The 14,568-nt window shown below is 48.4% G+C and overlaps 1 protein-coding gene across 1 annotated transcript; it reads right to left on the bottom strand.

The window, feature by feature from the left end:
* Positions 1 to 1,780: 1,780 nt before the first annotated feature.
* On the bottom strand, positions 1,781 to 14,568 carry LOC149341205 (uncharacterized). Its single transcript, XM_089543147.1, has 6 exons — positions 13,931 to 14,568; positions 11,795 to 12,079; positions 8,682 to 8,786; positions 5,258 to 5,473; positions 2,830 to 2,929; positions 1,781 to 1,945 (listed from the first exon to the last, which is right to left on the bottom strand). Exons 1-6 carry the CDS (start codon positions 14,144 to 14,146, stop codon positions 1,818 to 1,820), a joined length of 1,050 nt encoding a protein of 349 aa, XP_089399273.1. The 5' UTR covers positions 14,147 to 14,568; the 3' UTR covers positions 1,781 to 1,817.

Genomic DNA, 14,568 nt, shown 5'->3' with positions numbered 1-14,568 from the left:
TTACGTCATTTCTACGTATGTGCTTTTTTTATTTTCAGTTCCTTTCCGGAGCCCGCGCATTCAAAGCTCTCTCTTGAGTGCCTTGAGGATCATTTGCTAAATCGAGCGCTCGACAGAGCGCGGAAAAACGGGGGAGCTGGTGGACCCAGCTGTACCGCTAATTCTTGGCCTGGCGCGTCAGCTACGCACGCTTTCTCTTTAGACACAACCAGTACCGCCGACGGAGCGCGTGGTCTGCCGGTCCCGCCAAAGTTTAATTTAAAACACTTTTTCAGTTCCGGCTCCAAGCTGCATCGATGTTCGCTTGCGGAGAGTCTAGCTCGCATGCCACCGACATACAGCATAAGGTTTGTGTGTGTGTGTGTGTGTGTGTGTGTGTGTGTGTGTGTGTGTGTGTGTGTGTGTGTGTGTGTGTGTGTGTGTGTGTGTGTGTGTGTGTGTGTGTGTGTGTGTGTGTGTGTGTGTGTGTGTGTGTGTGTGTGTGTGTGTGTGTGTGTGTGTGTGTGTGTGTGTGCGTGTGTGTGTGTGTGTGTGGAGGGGGGCTCTATTTGCGCAATGCATTTCGTGAACTTTCTTGGGCCAAGATGGGATTTTGATAGTAATACATGGTAATATCAGATAAATTTTATTTTTCCCTCCCCCTCCCGGCTCTCCCTGTTTTGACTTCGCCCCTGCGCACTTTCCTTTTCCATTCAGCCTCATTCGATGGCTTTGAAGACTCGCCGGTTTGAGGTCTACCACCAGTGAGATCGTGAGAAAATGAGGCTCTGCTCCTTTCGGCTGTTCGTATGGGCCACGGAAATAGAATCATTGCGGTGTGGGCCTATAACTTTCAAAGCTTTTCCCCAACAGGGGAAGGTGGAAATACTTACTCGTTCCTATTGGTCTCTGTGTATTTCTGTTCTTATGTAATAAAAACACTGCACAGCCTTTGTTAAAAATATACAGACCACGGGGCTTGCTTCGAAGCCTTGCAGCGCCACCTTCTAGCACATTTGGCAGTCCTAAGACTATGAGGCTTGAGGACGCAAGTTCCTCCCGCCTGCGCTGAAGATGCGAAGCGAGCCGCAGGGCCCAGAAGCCTAGCCCTTTGGCTGTATATTTTATACAAGGGCTAAAGCACTTACTATGGGTGTCATGAGGGACGAGTAAAGGATGTAACTGGAAGTTGGAGTTCTCGGTTTCAATCGAAAAAAAGAAGGACAGTACTGCGTCCTATGATGCTTGGACTGAGGGACCGCTTTATCGGTCACTCTGAGACAATTAATTCGATCAGACAACCTCTCTTTATTTTTATAACCATCTCCTTAGTTCCAATGACATAACCGTTTATCTTTAATGCCCTGTGGCAATAAACTACACTAAAAAAGTTAGTATAGATCAGACGTACACCATAGGTTGCAGGCATATAGCGAAATGCCTCTCCATGCCCCGGCGTTTCCAGTAAGCCAGCAGACGCCAATATTGTAGTGTCCACGTGCAGGCTGGTAGATAGCATTAAAGAGCGGGATGGAAACAGTATATAACTGTCATTCTTAGAATATCGATGCATCCGAAACAACGAAACAACCCCGGCGTGTAAGTAATGCCGGTCTAAGCTTTTTGCATGCTACTCCCTCCTTCATCCCTTCATTACGGCGCGGTTGAAGTGTCCATCGAGACGTGAAAGTCACTGCGCCATTCCGTTTCCTGAGAAACCAATTTACTTAGCAGCCACCAAGTACAAACATCTATGCAGACTGCTGCCCCCCCCCCCCCCCCCCCCCTTTCAATCGATGCGTCGTTTTCTTGTGAGCAGTGTGCTGCAACTGGTATATCTAGGCGTTGGTTTCAGCACGCCACAGGATGGGGAACTCGTCGGAAACGGCAGCGTCTCCGGGTGAAAGGCCTCCGTAGGTGGGCGGTGACACCTCCCAAGGTCTCCGGGCCATCACCGCATCATCCCCTACGAAAAGAAACGATAAGGAAATGATGCTAAATGTCGCTAAGCTGACTGCTCTAGAGACCTTTAAAAAAAGTATTACGGGACGATCAGACATCTGATACGACAGTTCTGCTAAAGCATTTGGATTTACCCTCATTGATTTCGCAGATGCTTTTACTTTAATGTATGTTTTTACTCTAAGCCGAGGCTTCACACACGCGACAGAATTTCGCTGGAGGGTGAAGGGGGGTGCTTCGGATGAAGGTGGGTCAAGAGCGGTGGTGGGTGGATGGCCAGACCCCTTCTACAGGTTAGTGTGGGGAGGTGACTGGAGGCGGGTGCTGTCTGGAGGGCAGATGGCTTTTCCACGGCGTCTTTGAATTCGATTTCGCCTTGCATTTTTCGTTCCGCTGCTGCGGGGCCTTCTTCTGGGTATAGACTTTGTGGACGGTCGGGGTAGGTGTATTGGTGGTTGGTGGCACTTCGTAGGATACATTTGAGTCATTGAGTGGTGATGATGGCTCTGGAAGGTGAAGGTGGGCGATGGTAGGTTGAAGAGGTGGATAAAGCTAGCTAGGGGGGTGCGGTGGAAAGGTAGCTGCTGGGTACTGCTGCCGCCACTGAGGCTTCGGCCACCCAGACCGGCATTTTCGCAGAGTGACACCAGCACTGCCAAAAGCCGCACACCAATTACGCATTCCTTCGCTCAAGTCATGTCCTTCTCCTTCCACGGTGACCACCGTCCGAGTGGCGCCCGTGGCAACAGACCCACCTGTTACGCCGACAACTACGACTACGACGGGCGCTTAACAGATCTCGCTGTATAAACATAACCTGCATCTTAACCCTTCTTTTTCAATGGCAGACAACCTGTAACAAGCATAGCAAGCAGGCTGCACTCTCACCGAGCCACCTCGTAGACAGGACACGCCGTGGCACGATGGAGCTCCCATTTCCCGGCGCTCCGTGGAGGGTGCGCATGTGAAACACGATGCAGTCACCCGGCTGCGGGGAACAGAAAGTACACAGGACGAATTTCAATGGAGTTTCTTGCGAAATCAAACAAATCTATGTGCGTAGAAGTATATCTGCTGAAAAGTTAAGAAGGTATTTTTTTTTTTTTTAGAAAGGTGCATCTCTGAATGCGCGGGGTATACATACTCTCCACCAGCATAACCACCACACTGTGACTACGATATATACTGGACGAATGGTTGCACTTTTCCTTTCTTCATAACATCAGTTTTGTTTTGTTTTGTTTTTTTTTTCAGTTGTGCGCTGAAATTTATGCTTCAAGACTGGAGCAAAGTCTAGATAAGCAGGTTCATATGCCAGCGGGAAACACCCACGGACTTAACGAAAAATAGTGCACAGACTCTACACACACTTGGTGAAACGTAGGTGAAATGAATACACTTGAAAAGAGAGAAATAAAAACTTCCAAATACATTAAATATGGCTGCAGGCATGGTACGCTTTTGATACTCGCGGCTCACGCTTTTTCTGCAGATAACAACCTAACATCCTGTTATTCTTCTATGTCTGCGAGCGCTTCCGCTAGCATTCCTCGTGCGCTTTGCCAAAACCAATTAGCCCTGTGTTTCATGTCTATTTGATACCGAAAAACCACGACTTCTGGGCTGGCACGCTAACGCAAAGGAACAAGAGTGGTTTGAAGCTGGCTCTTGTGTCCAGCTGGCTTTCTAAGCAAGGTCGAGAAATTGTAAAGTTTACTTTCATTTTTTTTCTTTTGCGAAGCTTTGCGTTAGGTAGCGTTCTCTGAACGCAGGTAGTCTGAAGGTCAGAGGCGGCATCTCGTGGGACATTTTGTTTTCACACGCCGCAAAGTGTGAGCGATTGCTCTTAGCTGTTTTTGCAACCAGTCGTTGTTTCTGAGGTCTGTTAGACCCAACCACAGATGCTGGCTTCCGTCGTCTTACATTAGTGAGAGAAGTGGGCGCCATGTCGTCAGCGCTTGGCACGTGAGTCTATTTAGCGCATTGAAGAATATTTCACAATCCTTTCAAATGCGCGGGGCTGAGAACACAAAAAGGGAACGGATTAAATGTGACTCTGACGGCACAAATCCCTCAGCCTAGTTATCTGTAGGGTAATGTTTTTTCGCAAGCTTCTGTATGCCCTTCAAAACTACCCTAGCGAGAAAGTTAAACCTGCCAATGATATATTTCCCCGCCTCGACCAGGACTATAAAATGCATGGGACCTCCATCCATTCAGTTGTGATTTCTTGATCTGGCTATTAGTAAATGGAACGAACCTAATAAAGGCATTTGTATGCATCGCGAAGAACAGAAATTCGCAGAAGCCTTGGTTACTCAAATAAGTGTTTATAGGCTGGGTTACTGACTTGAATGGGAGCTGTTTCTCTCTCATTGTTTCCCTCTCTCGTATTTTTTCTTTCAACCGTTTCTACTTGCATGTGCCCTAAATACCACATGACACGAAAAAAAAAAGAACTATTGTCCTTAATTCAGTGGCCAAGTTTTAATATAGCTGTTCTTTGTATGTTTATTGTAACCCTGCTGCATGCGTGCCACTGTTTGTTGCCTGTGAGCCCTGCGCTCACTGTTTCTTTTTTTCCTCCATGTTGCTGAAAAAAATGACGGAGAGTGTTTACAATATTCGAATGAGTGCAAAAGGACGGGCTTTTTTTTTCTGGGGGGGGGGGGGGGGGGGGGGGGTGGGGGGCAAAGACTGTTTTTACTGATTTTACATGCATGAATGACTGACTTGAGGCACACACATGAGGGCTGATTCAATTTTCTGTCTTTTTTACCGGACACGCAAAAGACCATTTTTCTCGGGTCAGAACCTCCGAATTAGTGCTGCGTAGAAGACGATGAGCGGGCAGTGCAGCGGGGCGGAGCGCTCGCGCTGGGCAGATACTCGGCGCATACACGCAAGAGACGATTCTGCTGGGATTTGAACTTCTGGATTAGTGTTCTTGCACTAAAAAAGAGCTTGTACTCTCTTTAATTTGTTTTTGAATAACAGATACTGTTAGCATGTAATGACACTTTGTTGATGCTCTGACAATGTTTTGATGATATCTGCCCTCCCCCTGTGCAATTCTCATTTGGGCCTTAAGGGTAGTAAAAAAAAATGAATTGAAATATGCATATTATGAAAATGCGCTCCTGCAGCTGTTTCCAGGTGAATTCAAGGAGCCACCATAACGACCTCGCAATACAGGCCTTTTCAACAACAACCCTCTCATAAACATGCCCGGATCCATTCCCAAGTTAAGGTTGCCGTAGCCTCGAAAAACAAAGCGGCGCGCGCCTCTCATGCTACAGCGTGGCAAGCAGAGCACCTGGAGCGCCCACTTGAGCACAGCGTCGGGATGGATCTCGGGCACGTCCTCGTAGTCGTGGTCAAGCACCCTGTCGCCAGACGGCAGCAGCCCGTAGTTTCGGCTTGTGGCAAACTTGCGCGGGAAGAACCACTTGCCCCAGCGGTGCGAGCCGGCGACGAACTGGATGGTCGACTCCAGGCCCACAGGGTCCACCGGCATCCAGATGGAGCACACCTGGACTCACAGCCAGCGCTATGGTCTTGACTACGGACTGGAACTGAGCTAGTCGATTCCCAATCGTATAGTTTCAGTATCAGCCGAGAACGGAGGACGTCGCAAGGAGAGAGACAAACCAGACCAGTCGTGTGTCTTGTTATTCACTCAGGACGTCACCCGTGACTAATATGGCACACGGTGAATCTCGTTCTTCTCTGTCCTTATGACGTCCTTCCTTTTCGGCGGATGGTATGAGCTGTGGCTGCGGCGGCTGCGTTTCGATGAAGGCGAAACGCGAAAGGCACCCGTGTGCTATGTGATGTCAGTGCACGTTAAAGATGCCCAGGTGGTCGAAATTGTTCCGGAGCCCTCCACTACGGCACCTCTTTCACCCTTCCTTCCATTCTTCTTGAACTCCCTGCTTTACCCCTTCCCTTACGACCATTAGGACCAGGTTAAACCGTGGAGGTGTCCACCTAGATGTGAGTTATTTCGTCATTTCCTTTATTTAAAAACCACTTTTCCCTCACAGCATGTATGAAGTGTCCACAGCGAAGAGAGTCGGTTACTCCGCCGTTTCTTGAAAACCCTCTAATTTTTTTTTTCGCTGTCGCAACGGCAAGTTAGGGTGCGGGTCTCCGCGAGACCTCCTTCACCCCGCGACGTCACGGAGATGCGGTGGCGCTGATGTCAGTAGCGACTTTCGCGTGGTAGGCAAAACAGGTTCCGCCTGGCCGTGCCTACCGCAGCCGCTGCAGCTACCGGCGGCTGCATATCGTGGCTGCGCACTGCAGAAGCAGCATCTACTGACCAGCTCCGTTGCTGTTGGATCCACGTAGTATCATAAAACGAAAATTTAGATTAGCTTTAATAGGTTTCTCGGAAATAAATGCCGCATTAGGAAATGAGCCGCGGTAGTAAAAGCGCGACGTCTGGGTGTAGACCGGCGCTGCCAGTCAACGTACTTCATAGCACGGAAATTGCCGCGCTCATTCACCTGAACCACCGCATGGTACGCTTAAAATTGTGAAAGGAAAAGAAAAAGCATGTATGTAGCTGCGAACGTATTTATCACCTTGAGCTGGTGTGCACGGGCGCCGGCAGGGTCACTCTCCACCGGGGAGTGCGTTATTTTGTTGATAGCACAGCATGATTTAACGTGTGCAGAAGTTATACGAACGTGTAATGACGCATTTTAGGGCATTTAATATATACTTCAAACTATTTCTTAACATGAACGACATAATTATTTGATTGTAGTAGAAAAGTCTGGTAAGTTGTGACAATCTTGCGCGGTCGCGTTGGCATGCTTCGAACAGCGTACTTTCATTGCATCATGCATGTGTCATAAGCTTCATGAAGTAGTACATGATCGCGAAGGCTGTTTGGAAGGAAGCAACCGCAGGCGGGCTACCAACAGAGGCACGTAGCGAGATTGACAGGGGATGAGGCAATGAAAAGTGTTTTCTTTATTGATGCTTCAGATATGTAACCAAATTTGGTGCAAATATGTAATTGCTCTGCTAATTTCAGCAATGCGTTTTATTTTCAGCTATACCTGGTAAAGTTCTTGGATAATTATAATTAACACCCTCGTCAAGTCACCACGGGTCTTGAATAATTAAGTAGAAAATGCGGAATTTTTTTATGCCAGCACGTTGCCAACGCCCTATTCTCTATGATGGCGGTATTACTTCTTTTTTTTAGATTCGCAGTACCTTTCTTATCAAAAATGACTACCATACTACTGCTCCTGTAGCAAAAAAAAAGTCGAGAGATTTATTGCACTCCTCAATGTCTCTGGAATCGTTCGCGACAAATAGAATCATTCTATTTCCATTCCTTACAAATTTACGAAGGGGTGAGTGATGCCAGTCAGAAAATGTGGTAGATCACAAAACAAACCTTTAAGTTTTTTTTTCCCTCGTTTATGGCCTCTTCGCTTTCGCTTTGGTCAAAGAAATGCCGCACTGAAATCAACGAAACCTCTGATCCCTCTTCTGCGTAGTGATACTACCATTGTGGTGCTCCGTCGTCGGAAACCCGCAGGATTCGCGACGGGCCAGGACCATCACAAACGCCATTACCTCACAATTTTTGACGACCGCAGATCTAAAAACCGTAATTTTATGAATTTCTACTGAATATTTTGCTATAATTTTTAGTAATCAAACAGAAGACCCAGGGCTGGAAGAAATATAATTTCAGGAATCCAAATTTTTCACCAAATCGACCAGTTTAAGAATGGGAGAAGTCAGCCTGCTGGTGCCTGATCTGACGGCTAAAAAGAGCGGCTACGCGAGACAGATGAGATCGGGACACGATCGACGCTGTCCCCACTTTTCGCACTGTGCGACACGTGTGTCAACAGACGGTGAGCGCACGTCGGCTCTGCCGAAAAAACGCCAGTGCTTCCCTCAGCACTGTCCCGAGGTAAAATTATTCTTGCTAGTTCAGTGTCAAAAACTTATCATTTTATTGCATGCCTGGGGTAGAAACCAACTGCAGCGCTTTCTAGCCATAATACAATACACACCGTGTCGAAATCCGCCGTACATGACCAACGCGAGCCCGTGTACTTCGAGGAATACTAAGTTGAAAGCATCAACCGTTGTTATGATTCTCAGAAACTCAAAACGCGCATAAAAGCCTTGAAAACCGGCGCTGCACCACCTCAACTCGACGCCACTCCCTGGCCTCTTGCCTACCGCGAGCCCGTTCGCGACTGCAGCGCCACCTTGCTTGTTTGCAAACATGGAGGAGGTCTATACAACGTCTGCTATCATGTGCACGCTAGGAGCGATTATTTAAATAATCGAACAAAGCAATATGATACACGACACAGGCAAAGAAAACAAATGCCGCACTGAACTGCTGCTCTAATAGCTGTTAGAAGCTAGTGCTGTATACATGACCTCTTGTTATTTAGCCCTGAGTCCTGTGCGCAAAACTAGCATACTGGGTTGTGGGGAAAGTCACAGTTAATGTCTACAAATAAATGTCTACAAGTGCCAGCCGCGGCGGCCGCATTTCGGTGAAGGCATAATGCGAGACGCCCGTATACTGTGCCACGTGAGTGAGCTTTAAAAGATCCCCAGCTCTGCCTTGGGATCTTTCGTTGCCTCAAAACCAATTTGTTTTTCTTGGAAGTCAAAATACATGAATTATTGCCTCTACGTTATCGCCCTTTCCGCAGTGCCGGACTCCCGGCGGTCGAGGCGCGCACCTTGTCTCCGTCCACGGGGTAGTAGGGCTGGTCCTGGTGCCACGGAGTCTCCAGCTCGGCCCCGGCGTCCTTGACCAGCACGTGTTCGTGGTAGAAAGCTGCCCACTGCATGCAGAAGCCACGCTGCAGTGTGTTCGCGCGAGGCCCTCGATTTCCGAAGCGCGCATTATGCAGGACCCGCCGCTGTGACTCAGTAACGTACGGTTACAGCGTTCGGCTGCATATGGCACTGACATTGACAGCCTTAAATTTTGGGAAGGAATTTTCAGAAAAAGTTTGTGAAGGAAGGCGACTGGTGACAGGAAAGGAATAAATGATCCAAAATGTCAGGCGAATTACAGGAAGAGCACAGGGCTGGGAGAGAGCACCCAAACCAACGAAGGTAGATATTATCGGATGAATCCTGCATAGGAATCTTGTCAGAGTCTCCTCGCTCTGGCGAGAAAGGCACTGGCCAGAGCGTCTGTGTGTGTTTCGGTTTTCTTTCTCACCGTCTTCTGGTTGAGCTGTTCTGAAGAATGTATGAAGGAAGGCGGCGTGACGAGTAGGATTTCTGTACTAAGCATATCAGCATGAGAAGCAGCGCAAAGCTCTCTTCGCGTGACCACCATGAAAGCAGCTAGCCTGTAAGAGTGTACTAAGTACCGAAATCATCGTTCCGCATCTGTGTAGCAAGGAATGAAATTAGGAGGAGGCATGACCTGAACCACGCGGCATCTTGCTTCGAAGGCGTCACCAACGTCATCAGCATTTCTCCGTCTTTAGCGTCCTGATGATATAGTCTTTCTAGCGTAGACGCCGGCTGCGTACGCACAGGGGCCTCGCCTTGCCCTGCCCTGCCACTGCTCATGCGCAAAAGGCTTCCGGTAACCCGTTATACGTCGACTCAGTATACCTCACCACTGTGCTAAATCTCTGTTATTCCGGCTTTCTTATTTCTCTTATTTCGGCTCCCTCTTATCCGGCTACTTCAACTGTAGCTATATTGTTAAAATGTATTTTAACAATATAGTTAAACAAGCTATTGTTTAACTACATGTTCATACTGGTAATGGCATGGTCCTTCTTGTCCTTTAGTGCGTTCATCTGATTTGTGCTTATGCCTAATATTCTCTTGACCGCTTTATAGACTACCTCCGTTCTTCAGAGCGTGCTCGATTCTTTCCATATTATACTTTCTTATGCCGGTTACCTTACGCATATTGATTCGCTCTGACAGTTCTGCCATTTCTATTCAGTCTATGGGCTTAGAGACTGTCAGGCTTTGTCATTTCTCAATCAGATCTTTCTTCTTCTAATAGAGCTTCTCAGTATCCTATCAAACTACACTACCCCCTTGAAATGTGGAAGAGTCTGGTGCCAGAGACAAGGAAATGGCGTGCCTGGCGCCAGGGACATGTGTCGGTTAGAGACTTTTAGTATAGCGTATGAGCGCTTGCGTACGCTATACGCAAGCATTTAGCAGGAGGTTACTGTGGAAGTCGCAAGAGCACCTTTAGTTCACCGTACAACCACCCGAACGCAACGACAGCCAAGACCGCGGTGGCGCTATCTGGTGTTATTATGTAAAAACATTTTGTGTCGTATTTTTCACGCTTAGCTAAGGCATTGGCCAAGCTGATCCAAGTCGCATGACATAGATAGCCGGTTGCATGGCTTCCCCGATGAGTCGCGCACTGCGCAGTCGAGGCAGGGCCTAGCTTTTTTTAATTTTTTTTAGGCAACTGAACCGAGCAAGGTTTTTTAAGACCGTCATGGTAAATACTAGCAATCTTTCGGACCCCTACTGCCCTACAGCCGAAACGGCTACTTTAGGCAAGGCTATGACTACCTTCGCATAAAAATCCAAATCAAGCCAATCCACAGTCAGCGGTGTTTTGTTAGGGTTAGGAACGGCGGAATCGTTACACAGAATCCGAAGTAGGGCAAGTTTATCACTCATTCGTTCTGCTGACGGCTAGAGGAGGCAAAGCGAATATCACAGGTTCCATTTAAGGGCAATGAATGTGCCTAAAAACCCAATAACATGACATTTTCTCTCCGAAGCGGGCGACGTGGGCGCCGCCATGTTGACAACGCTATATTTCCTGGCGTGCGCAAGAGTACGCACGCTAAATTCGAAAAATAGCGTACGTAACGCGAACGTACGAAAAACATCGGTTTGAAATAGTCTTTGGCGCATGCGCAGTACGACTGACGCTTTTATATAGCGTACGCTATGCCTTTGCGTGTGTGTACGTACGTTATACTAAAACTCTCTACTCTCTATTATGTTGGGTGTATGAGGTATATGAGGCAGTTTCGTTTGAGCCATGTATTTCATCGACTTTCTTAGTCCGGCAAAGTGAGTTCCGCGTGTTTTTTTTTTTTTTGTAAAATAGACAGTTTTAGCGTATAGCCGGACAGCCGTATGGTAAATACGATAACGCGTTGCCGCTGCTACCATTTTCAAGCTTGTCTAGCCACAATTGCCATCCGGTAGCATGCGTATAGTTGCCGTGTTTACCGTGAGGTGCGGCTAAAACTCTCTAATATGGGGCATTTTAACGACAGGCAGCCCACTATCACTGAAAACAGAGCTTTTATAAGCTAGAAAATACCAAGAAATGAAGCACAAGTGTCGCCATCACTGGCCTCTTCCACAACCAAACTGCTTGCGCCGAAAATTTTTTTGCGTGGATCCCAGAGGTCACGCTACACCGCCATTCACTTTATAACAGCGGAACCAAGTCCTTCTCGACGTGAACGTCACGAATCTGAAGCGACCAGAAAATTATTACCTTCAATTTTCTCAGTAATAAATGTCTTTTTTTCCGCCCGACAAATATCAATATACCCAGAGAAAGCCGGAGAATCTATTTTTACTGCGAACAACAACTGGATGGAGTCGTCCGACTCGTCCTTTTAGGGCACTGTCTGGTAGGTAGTAGAAATATTTTGCGAGTTATACTGTCAAACGAATGCCTAAGATGCGGTGCTAGACATCATTTGAGTTCACTGACCTCTTTAAGAGCGTCAGAAGAATACTGTGCGCACCAAGAAGGAATCGTCGGTCCCCATCAAAACCCACACAGGCGGAATGTTTTGGAGAACTTCAGGAGTTGAGCACTCACTGCAGACCGCATGAAGCGCCCGGCGATCTCCTTGGCCGGCGACTCGAGGACGTACTCGCGCAGTTCGGGGATCCGCCTCCAGTTGCAGTAGTCGTTGAAGTACACACCGTCCTTGCCTTGCACCCTGAGGGCCTCGCTGCCGGGGCCCGGCTCCACGACGTTCTTGCGGATGCCCTCGCGCGCGAGCTCGAGCCAGCGGTTGTCAAACACGCCCCGCAGGCACACGGCGCCGTCCCGCTCGAAGTCTTCCACGTCCCGGTTACTTAGGCACAGAGAGGCCATAATCTGCGTGTGAACCGCATTGGAGAGTTATTCAGGATCGAAGACACTCTCCCGCTTTATTCGTTAGCGCACAACCGAATCGCTTCAGGGCTGAAAGCAAGCCTTGTGTCCAGTCGTTGCCCGGCCTCACAGAAATCAGGCGTGCAGCTCGACACTGGTGCGTCATCTGGAAGTATCCGCAATTGGCCATGGCGCCGTCCAGTCACGAGCAGTTCATCAGGTGCGAATCGCCACTATCTATTGACAAACGTTAGAAACAAAAGACCCCTCCCTGTCCACGTCTCTTACGTGATACCCTATGCGAGCTGAATTCCAATAGTCTCGTCAGCCCACGTCCATCACTGAAGCTCTCGACCATACTTCTCCCTTTTGGTGGCATATACATCTCCGCACAGACATACGAGGTCTGTTAGAAAAGTATCCGACTTTATTTTTTTTTTTTGCGAACACCTGATGGATATGAGACAAGCGCGCTTGCATCAGGCGACCTTGAACCTTCATGCGCATGCATGAATTTTTTCCCGCCTGCCGATAGCCTCAGTCGCTGGGAAGCAGCGTTTGAGTGAGGCAGTGTGCAGTGCTCTCGTCGGTTTTTTATTGCAAGGAAAATGGCGGAGTGAAAGGAGCAGCGCTACTGCAACAAATTTTGCCATAAACTTGGCGACAGCCGAGTGGAAACCATTCGAAATATTCAGACGGCTTTCGGTGAAGATGCTATGAGCAGCACACAGTTTAAGCAGTATTACAATTGTTTTAAAGATGGCCGCACATCGGTGGAGAACGAGCCACGCTCCAATCGGCCATCAGCATGCCAAAATGACCAGTTCATTGCCGAACTGAACGCTATGGTGATGCGGGACTGTCGCGTGACTATCCGAGAAATTGAGGAAGAGGTGGGCATGAGCAATTTCTCCGCACATTCTATTATCACCGAAGATTTGGCCATGGAGAGAGTTGCGGCGAAATTCGTGCCGAAGCTGCTCACGGTGGAGCAAAAGCAGCTTCGTGTTGAAGTCTCACAGGACATGCTGGATTCCGCAAACAGTGACCCCGACTTCATCAACATCATAATCACTAGTGACGAGTCTTGGGTGTACATGTACGACCCGGAAACCAGATCCCAGTCGTCAGAGTGGAAGCATTCCACGTCACCAAGACTTAAGAAGGCCCGCCAATTGCGCAGCAATGTGAAAGTGATGCTGACTGCTTTCTTTGACACCCTCTGCATGGCAGACCACGAGTACGCACTCTACAGGGTCAAACAATGACCAAAGAGTACTACAGGGATGTCCTCCGTTGCCTACGTGATGCTGTGCGGCGCAAGAACCTGGAGCTGAGGTCAACAGGAAATTGGCGCACCCATCGCGCCAATGCTCCTGCACATTCCTCGCACTCGAATCAGATTTTTTGGTGAAAAACCAGACTCATGTAGTTCAACAGACTCCTTACTGTCTTGATATGGCCCCTGCGATTTCTGGCTGGTTCCCAAAATCAAAAGGCCATTGAAAGGAGCGCGATTTCAGACAAGGAAGAACATTATGGCTGCAACAACAGCTGAGCTAAACTCCATTCCGAAAAGGGCCTTTTCGGAATACTTCCCACAATGGCAGCACCGCTGGGAGAAGTGTGTGGAGTCCCAAGTAGACTACTTTAAAGATCACTAGGTTTGCAACGCTCCAGTTATGCAAGTTTTTTTTCTACGGCCAAAGGTTGTTCCGAAAAGGCCGTGCGGATAACTCATTGCTTGTTGGTTGTGCACCAACCTACCATGCCGCTCAATGAGTCAGGCCGCAGGAACCCGACAAACAGCACACCCACTGCTATGGTATGGGGAGAGAAAAAACCTGTGCTCACCATTCCTTGCAGCCGCAGCGTAAATGAGGCTGAATGTGGAGCCTCCCTCCGCGCACGGCCTTTGCTCCGTGATAACGAGGTGCAGATACCCGTAAGACGGTGAATGCAGTTTCGCTGGGGCTGCCACGACGGGTGTTGCAATGCAAGCATATCAGATAATTGCGCAGGTTTCTGACGTCTTACACCTTGCGAGAACGTTGCTTTTAAAAGCTGCATACACTTTAAGCCCAACTTTTGTGCCAGATACGCTCTACCTACAGAACAGTGACCGAAAAAGGCCTACTACTTACGGCAGGGGACCCCTCCGTTACGGCCTTAAATGAATAAAAATAAGGTAGCTTGTAACTAAGCCCAAGACCATGCATTAGAAATTCCATACATGGAACGCGACAGTGCGATGATCAACGCCGAGCGTGTGAAGACTCGCGTGAATGCGAGGCGCGGCGCCCACCCACGCTGGAGGATTGACTGAGAGCGGGGCAGCATAGTAAGGCTAATTAGCCAACACTTCGGGAGGAAAAATTAAAGAGAAAGAAAGGGACGGATACAAAATACAGACGATAACACACGCGGTATCAAAAGGCGGGTGGTAGCTATTCAACAGAAGCACAACGTGCAATATTTTAGGATCCAGCATG

Source organism: Amblyomma mixtum, chromosome 5 (assembly GCF_055824585.1).
Source record: "Amblyomma mixtum isolate Tamu chromosome 5, ASM5582458v1, whole genome shotgun sequence".
NCBI classification, from domain to species: Eukaryota; Metazoa; Arthropoda; class Arachnida; order Ixodida; family Ixodidae; genus Amblyomma; species Amblyomma mixtum.
The sequence above is the reverse complement of the archived record's forward strand: the minus strand, read 5'-3'. Positions and strand labels throughout refer to the sequence as shown.